Genomic DNA, 9,624 nt, shown 5'->3' with positions numbered 1-9,624 from the left:
TGTTTTCCTGCATTCGCCTTTTTAATGGCTATTTAACTTTTCTTTGATATCTTCTAAGTTTTTATTAAATTCGCCCTCATTGCTTGATCCTGGCTGGGACGGTTGATCCATATCTAAAGAAAAAAAATATATGTATCATATATATATATATATATATATATATATATATATATGTATATATATGTATATATATATGATGATAGTTTTCTCGACGTTGATACATATTTGTAATATTTTTGCAGCCTAACCGTCGAATTAAAAAAAGATTAAATAACAACATTATTTATTCCATTAAACGTTTCGAAACTTGATGTGTGTCATCATTCAGTAATCAAACCAGGAAAAACAGAAAACTTTAATTATGATGTAAAATTGATTAAACACTAAATTTGTGTAAAATAATAAAATGCTATTATATTAACAAACGAGAAGTAGGAGGAGCACATATTGCCCTCCTATATTTAATGTTATTGGTAGCATAGCATTGTGTGCACTGTTCAAGGTTAAAAGTACATCGTGAAAACTATCATCTTCACATCATCTTCATATATATATATATACTAGCAGGCCCGACAGACTTCGTCCTGTCAAAAAAAATTGTAATGTGGCGGTGTTTTGTGCCTACCTTTTTTCTATTCTTTGTAAAAAATTATCCTCCACAGAACCGTCACCCTGGTAATAATTCGGTGTGAATTAAAAATAATTAATAAAACACTATAAGAATTTAAAAGTAAGTAATTTTAATAATGTAAATCATAATTCAAAAATCAGTTCAATTTTCATTGTAGTGCTTTGTGATAACGATGTTTTTTTTGTTGATTACCTGGCGCATAGACAAACAAATCTGATGGTTTTCCAATACGGGAACAAACAACATACAATTTCCATGTGAGAAACATGGGTTTTCTAAATTAATACCACAAACACTTAATGATACCATAAACGCACTGGAAACGCATTGGGATGCATGGTGCGAGAACATCTTATGCTTTATACTATCCTTTGAATATAGTTGGTCGATATTTCGCAACATTATAATTGCCGATCCAACCTTTAATTGAAGATTGTGAGGTGACTATCCTAGCAAATCCAGCGAGTTTAAAAACTCCGGTGGATCGTCTTGGTTAGTTGCCGAATCAACTGATTCGCCTGTAATTTGTTCTTGAATTTTGAAATTTAATTAATTTACATCAATGTTTTTGGCTGCCAATATAGCTTGATTAATAGAAAGATATTTCTATGTTTATATAAATATATTCAAAATTAGATTATCAAAACTACACAAAATGTCATGACATATAATCATTGTTTTTTTTACAAATTGCGTTGCCTACTCGATTAAAGAGAAAAGGGCTGTTTTTAGGGTTTTCTCGGCAATTATTCGTTTTTTTCTTGCCGTAACACATCTTCGGACTTCAACGAACATTTTAGAAAAAGAATTGGCCAAATTGGTCTAGGCGTTGTTGAGTTTGCGCTTACCAACACATTTTGCGATCCATTTTTATATATAAGATATATAATATATATATATATACATATATATATATATAATATATATATATATATACATTGCAGTGTGTTCGTTTTCACAGATAATATTTAAATAAATAAATAAAATAATAATAATAAAAAATAAATAAATATACAAAATTCAAGTACAGTATCCATGAAGGTTGCCAACCCCTGTATGTCAAATTTATATAATAACCTCCAAACAGCTGTTATTTTGTATACAAGCATTTGAAATACACGTTTGAATTACAATAAAGCTAAATAATAATTAACAATAATCAATTACCGATAATAACAAATTAATTATACATATAAACATCTATTTTAAACCACCATACACTAAATCGCGACTGGAGCATCCAAAATGTTAGTGCCAAATATAACGCTAAATAATGGACAAAAAATGCCGAATTTTGGGCTAGGAACTTACAAGGTATTTAATAATTATAATATAACAAAATTAGCAAAAATAACTTACTTGTTTTTTATTATAAAGGCCAAAGATGGAGAGGCGCAACGAGCTGCTCAAGATGCCATCGACGCAGGATATCGGCATTTCGATTGCGCTTATTATTATCAAAATGAAAAAGAAATTGGTGAAGGAATTAAAGCTAAAATAGATGAAGGAGTTGTGAAAAGGGAAGATTTATTCATTACAAGTAAGGTAATTTATATTTACCATGTGAAACTAAATATTAAATTACTTATTTTTTATCCAACCATTATTTTTTCAGTTGTGGTGTACTTTCAACGAACCAGAAAATGTCCTCAAATACTGCAAACAATCTGTCGATAGCATCGGCTTGGGATATCTTGATCTATATTTGATCCACTGGCCATTTTCATTCAAGGCAATAACATATATAGCATACTTCATTTATAATTATTTACATTTTCATTTATATTTTTCTCTCCAGGCCTCAGATGGGTCATATGCCGATGTAGATTTTGTTGATACTTGGAAATCCATGGAAGAATGTTTGAAACAAGGTTTAACTCGAAGCATAGGAATAAGTAATTTCAACAGTATACAAGTTGAAAGATTGTTGCAACATTGCACAATCAAACCTGTTGTTAATGAAGTTGAAGTTAATACTAGTATTAATCAAAGGAGATTGATTAAATTCTGCAATGATAGAGGGATTGCGATAGTTGGTTATACACCATTAGGTAAACATAAAGTACTTATGAAATATATAATCATGAGAAATCAGTTTAAATTTGCTTTTGCAATTAATATATTACAATATTTTATAATAATTTAATACTTTAGGTTCAATAGACACCAATAGGCCCGGTGTGAATGGTGTTCCATCAATAGTTCAGGAATTAGCAGAAAAATATAATAAAACTCCTGCACAGATAATACTACGATATTTGGTAATTATTTATGTATAAATAAGTATATTAAATTTATTGCATTGTTATTTGTTATTCATAGTAATTTTCATAATAGAATTAAGAATGGTTTCAGATCATTTCCAATAATTATAATAAAGGGAATGTGTGTAATTTAATTTTATATTTTTAATAAACTAATTTTTTTTCCTGCAGATTCAACTTGGAGTTACTCCAATACCAAAATCTGTGACCAAATCAAGGATTGCATCCAATATCCAAGTTTTCGACTTTTGAGTTATCAGATGAAGATGTTGAGAAGATGGACTCTCTGAATAAAAATGAAAGATATATCACATTTGAATCTGCCAAAGGCCATAAAGAATATCCATTTAATATAGATTTTTGAAAGATAGTTTATACAAACATTATTACATATAGTTTAATTCAGAATCACACAAAATAAACATTATTATATTTATAATATTTATATAGCTAATAAAAGATTTAAAATATTACAATATATTTTATTACTATAGTATAGCAATTGATTTAACATGTAGTAATATATATTTCTGTCTGAGCAGCTGCAATATCTGTCTTGCCCAAAAAATATTTTCCATTTTTAGTAACTTCAAAAATTTATAGAAACTACAAATAATATAGAAATTATTTCAATAAACTTATGTTTACGGCACAAATGTTTCATCTGTTTTATTATTTTCATTATAACAATTTATGGTGAACAGGGTAAAATATTCTTCTGATTCAGACATTTTCTATTATTATTATAATTATTAAGATTTGTACTACCATGTAACCTTAAAATGTTTATCTGATTTCCTTATCAGATAAATAAACAGCCAGATCTCTATTCACGTGACACGACTACTTATCACAGTTCGTAACGCTATTTCCGTTGCATTCTCACAGATTTACATCCAAGTCGCTCCTAAAGAAGTTTTGCTTCAACAATGTTTCATGCTGATTGTTGCCCACAAATATTTAATCAATAGTGGTAAAAATGTGATTAGTAAAAAGGGTAATTGGTGTTAAAAATCATATTTATAAATATGAATTCATAATTATTAAAATTTAAATCGAAATCGACGAAAAATTGCAACAACTTCAGAACGGAAAATAACAGTTTGCGGGTTGGTAACCCCTGATTAAACTGTCACTTTTTGAAAACAAGTTATCCTAACCTTCCATTTCAAGATCCATTTGACAAGATATTGATGGCATAGTTTATTTATTACAATATAATAAGTTGAATGACTAGGTTTTATAAATTTTTTTTTTAAATACAATACGTTGTTTAGTGTACAATACAAATAAAATGGAAGTGCCTAAAATAAAGTTGAATGATGGACATGAAATGCCCGTATTTGGTTTAGGCACATATAAGGTAATTAATTTTCTTATATATGTAGATAATATTTTGCAGTAAAATACGCAAAATAGGTTAATTTTAGTTATATTCAAAATAGTGGCCTTGCCCACTCCTTTACTATTTTAGCTTCTATATTCTTAAATGTCGAAAGTTGTTTGTTTTCTTATATTCTTTAAGATATACCAAAAATTATAAGTAAGTACAGTTTGTTCATTCTATTAGCATTATCTTTGTTTGAATAGTGAGATCAAAATATAAATATACATATATAGATTCACAGTGTTTTAGCATTTAACATATATTAATTTATATGTTAAACGCTAAAACACTGTGATGAATCTAATAAAAAATCTATTAAATTGAACATTTATTATAGGCTTCTAGATCCGGAGAAGCACAGCGTGCAGCTCAAGATGCCATTGATGCTGGATACAGACATTTTGATTGTGCTTATATTTATGGAAATGAAAAAGAAATTGGAGAGGGCCTCAAAGCAAAAATAGCAGAAGGAGTAGTGAAACGAGAAGATTTATTTATCACAAGCAAGGTAGTATTTCATATTATTGAAACTTTGTAGTAGTTTGTTATCCCAATAAGATATTGGTTTAAAACTAATTAACATTACTGAGGATCATCTACATAAATGAATGAATATACAGAAACTTCTGCTTGCATCTTTGCGACTCTAAGTTAATATTATTACCATTACATATTTGGTAATTTTTTCCTAAGACTTTTACAAAATGTATCAATTGTCGTAAACTAATCTTAATTTTTTTTTTAGCTTTGGTGCACCTACCATGAGCCGGAGAAAGTTGTAAAGTACTGTAAAAAGTCAGTTGATAATGTCGGATTAGGTTACTTAGACTTATTTCTAATTCATTGGCCCTTTTCCTACAAGGTAAATATACATTTATATAATTACAACTTGAAGCAAAATATTGCACATATTTCGAATTCATTTAATGATTTGTTTGCAATTTTTTTCTAGGATTCTGATAATTCATATAATAATATTGATTATGTGGATACTTGGAAATCAATGGAAGAATGTGTTAAACTTGGATTAACTCGAAGCATTGGTATATCTAATTTTAACAGTGAGCAAGTTGAAAGACTGCTCAAGCATTGCACCATCAAACCGGTAGTCAATCAGGTTGAAGTCAATACTAGTATCAACCAGAAAAGGCTAACTAAGTTTTGTAAAGATAGGGATATTGTCATTGTTGCATATACACCACTAGGTATGAATAAATTATTCATATCATCCATATTTTTTTTGTTACATAGAATTTTATTTGGCTTTAATTATTTTTGAATACATAAATATTCCTAATATCTAATTTCAGGTTCAATAGATACTGCTCGCTCAGGAGTATCAATTCCTAAAGTTGTGCAAGAGTTAGCAGAAAAGTACAATAAAACACCAGCCCAAGTAGTACTACGATACTTGGTATGTTTTACAAATAAAAACCAAATTATTGCAAGAGCTTATTAATTCTAAATTTCAACTTGCAGGTTCAACTTGGCGTAGTACCAATTCCTAAATCTGTAACAAAATCAAGAATTGTTTCGAATATTCAAGTATTTGATTTCAATCTATCTGATGAAGAGGTTGAAAAATTGGATGCTTTAAACAAAAATAAAAGATTTGTTACATTTGATTCTGCTAGTGGTCATAAAGATTATCCATTCCATTTGGATTTTTAAGTATTAATTGCATTAGTTGATACAAGGTTGTATACGGAATTAACCATGAAGTAAAGTTGCAAAGGCTTTAGTACTAATTGGGCAAGGTAAATTAATTTGATAGAGGATTTAAAAATACATCATATTATAAAACAATGTTAATAAAATTTATTAATAAATATATTTATAATATTTTTTAAACATTCTTTTAATAATTGATTTTCTAATATAAGCAATGATTTCATTACTTTTTCATGAACACAGACGCATTATTTTCATAAGTTTCAAAAATCACAACAAGAAATTATAAAATGCTTTTAAGTATAAGATAATAATTCAGCTTTAAAATAATTGGGACTACAAAGAAGCAAAAATGTGGAAGAAGGTAAATGTTTTTTTTATATAATATATAAAATTGTATTTATATTCCTCATATATATATTATATATATATATATATATATATATTATATATATATTATATATATATATATTATATATAATGTATAATATTATATTATATATAAATATATATATATATATATATATATATATATATATATTTATATATGTTTATAAATATATATAATGACTAATTAATTTGCTAATTTTGTTGTTTATTGTATTAATGTTGCAAGTAATTTTGGATAGTTTAAAAACAAAATTGGAAAAACCATGTGTTTGTGTATGTGGGTCGACATTTGGCTTTTGTCCACGTTTTCTTAAAAACGTCTGTACCGATTTCAAATATTTGAAAGCTTTCAGTGAAACTCAATAGACTCTTGTTGATTTGTTTTGCGAGAAGATCGGCCGAGCCATTTCTTTAGATATTTCAGTAAATTTCAATTTTTTTGGCAAAATTTTTGCTACAAAAATTTAAATACGTAATCTAGAAGACACACATAGGTCTCTATTTTCGCCTCAAAAACGTAACGGTCTGATACGTAACGGTTACGGTTTTGTTACCGTTAACGGTTTTGTCATTGTTACGTTTTCAAATCAGAAAATAAACGTGTAGGTGTCTTAGATGTAACTTAAAAATTCAATAAAATTTCCTGTAAATATAAAACCCCATTTACAACTATATAAAAACCAATTACAACTATACGTAACATTTACGTTTTATTAATGTAACCACCAAATACGTAACGACGTTTTTTCTGTGCTACGTTATTTTAACATAATTGAACGTTTGTGGTTTACTGGGAGTTTGGAATTGTGTAGATTAGTTTTTGCAAAAGATCCACCGTGTCGTTTCTTCGTAATTAATTGTCGTTTTTTTCTGCACCAAAATATTATAGGGCTGTAAAAAGAGAGGTAATTATAAAAATTCATCAAAGTTTTGTCACAATTTTAAAAGTCGTTAAATCTCAATTTATTTGATTAAGTTGAGATTAAATTCTTGTGCATGGATTTTCTCGTATTTACCACAATCGGCGGCTTAATGTGCATAATTGTATGATAATAACTATATTTTTTTCGATCCATTTTGCTAAAGTAGAAGTTAAAATAATCCTAAGATTAATTTTTGTCACCTCAAATTGATTTTAATGTAAGTTTGTTTTCATTAGCACGTAGCTCACCTAACCCTCCGGTTTTATTTTCCACCTTAGTCGATTTTTAATGATGAAAATCTATTTATTGGTTTGAGTTTCGAACTCTTTCGATTTCATCAATATTATTATACATTAATATATTTATGAAACTTATCATTAGACACATATGAAGTCCTAATAGCTCATTATATCACAATCGCAGAATATAATCTAAAACTGTGGTAGTTAGAGCCTATTTTATTGATTACCATATTGGAGTATTTTCTAAAGCATTAAATATGTATTTAGTCTCAACACGTATTAAAAGAAAAGAAGTTATAACTGTTTTTGTAACTATTATTTCAAATATTAAATTATAAATGATTTGCGGGGCTTCTAATCTTAATTAACATGAAAAAATGTCTCTTGTTGGCACAAAGCGCCTTAGAAAGAAAACTGAAAATAGCACATTTTTTTCTATTTTTCAAATAATTTTCTTTTTTTCGGAGCACGTCGGTTTATCGACAATAAGTGGAAATGATTTCAAACAAAATCAAAATTATTCTAGTGGACAAATTTGCAGTATCATATTTTTGGGATTTACCACATACGCTCTGATATCGACTGCTGCTGGTTGGCAATGGTCGAATGAATCCATCGATGGAATCATAACAGCAGTTGGAAATTCCTTGTTTTTTGGAACTTGTTCTATGTGGATTGTAGTTAATACTGTATCAAAATTTTTGCACGGAAATCAAATGACAAGTTGGTTCAGAAAACTTATGGTAAACGAGAAGAAACTCGGAAGTTTGCTGAATGATGCATTAAAGTATACCAAACTGCGATTGCTCATATATACCTTGTTAATTGGATCCCTTACTATTGAATTTGGTACGAGTGCATTCTTTGGTATTGGCATGTATAAAATTACAGGAGAAGTCCATATATTATCAAACGCTGCGTTTACTTTACCACTACTATCTGTGTTTTTACATTGCACTAATTACATAAGTATAATGTATTTATTGTTGATACTTCTGACAGCAACAAATTCCCAAGTTAAATTTTTAATTGCTAAAATAAAATCCTGCAAAAATACTCCACGATGCAAAATATGTATGGATGGTTTGATAAAAGTGTTAACTCTGGTAGAAATTCAAGATGCCTTATTGGAAATGAGGAATAAATTTCTTAGTTTAACCACAATGCTGAATACTTTGTTCCTAATGACAGTAACGAGTTTAACAGTGTTCAATACTTTTGATTTGCTGGTGAAAATTATGCAGACGAAGTCATTGGGAATGGTACCTGGTTCTCTGCTTTTTTGGAATATATATGCACAAGCGATTTTTTTTGGAATGGCTTATGTGACCGTACTATTTAGATACGAGGTAATGCTTTGAATTGTTGATTTTATAATGTTTGTGAATTGTTTAAAAATATCGGCAATAATTTTTGATGATAGCGTTTTGTTGTAATTTTTGTGATCCATGATTGCAGAAATTCTACATATTGTTGAAGCTGTTTGTAAATATTTTCTATTAGTCCTTGGACAACAGCTGTTGTTTTTCATATTATTAATATTAAAATTAATCTAGTAGATACCATTAGTCATTCTATTAAGATTTATTTATTCATATATGGCGACGAAAAACTTGCTTTTATTTCGAGCTGTTAAGAACGTGGATTAGTAACTTCTTGTTCCGGGATCGATCTCACCGCTGCCACCATGATATCAAGCAATAGTAATTTTAAATTTTTATTTGATCTTATAGATTTAAAATATATGAAGTGAAAATTGCGGTTCAGGCACATTGCTTCAAAAGTTTTAATATTTATAAATACATCACAATTGGAAAAGGCAATTATATAATGATACGTTGATACAGGCATATTTTTTCCAATTTTGGGTGAAACGTTAGAAAACAAAATGAGCAAATCTAATTTTTTGGCGAAAAGGTAAATTTCGCCTTCGGGAAGTTAAAAAAAAAGCAGGAAACACGGCAAACCATTACCAGTACTTGATTCTAGAAAAACCAATTATATAATTAATCACTATGATATTTTTGTCGTGTGTTCTTAATCAATTAAATTGTATTTACGAATCCAATATACAAAATGCTCTATATTTTTACCTTATTTCCGTCAATCAATACCA

The 9,624-nt window shown here is 28.3% G+C and overlaps 2 protein-coding genes across 2 annotated transcripts in view; one reads left to right on the top strand and one right to left on the bottom strand.

Moving 5' to 3' along the window:
- The window catches only part of LOC113386941 (isocitrate dehydrogenase [NAD] subunit beta, mitochondrial), a gene marked incomplete in the record, with an annotated part of 54,114 nt that overhangs the window by 18,348 nt on the left and 26,142 nt on the right, over positions 1-9,624 (bottom strand).
- On the top strand, positions 1,861-3,147 carry LOC113386943 (aldose reductase-like). Its single transcript, XM_026624704.1, has 6 exons — positions 1,861-1,945; positions 2,009-2,176; positions 2,247-2,363; positions 2,430-2,725; positions 2,805-2,892; positions 3,067-3,147. The coding sequence occupies exons 1-6, from the start codon at positions 1,877-1,879 to the stop codon at positions 3,145-3,147; spliced, it is 819 nt and encodes a 272-aa protein (XP_026480489.1). The 5' UTR covers positions 1,861-1,876.

The sequence above is a fragment of the Ctenocephalides felis genome, unplaced genomic scaffold (assembly GCF_003426905.1).
Source record: "Ctenocephalides felis isolate EL2017-DRISC unplaced genomic scaffold, ASM342690v1 CF-g0.4_SCAFFOLD_03571, whole genome shotgun sequence".
Classification (NCBI taxonomy): domain Eukaryota; kingdom Metazoa; phylum Arthropoda; class Insecta; order Siphonaptera; family Pulicidae; genus Ctenocephalides; species Ctenocephalides felis.
Note: the sequence above shows the minus strand (reverse complement) of the source record. Positions and strands in the feature narration are given on the sequence as shown.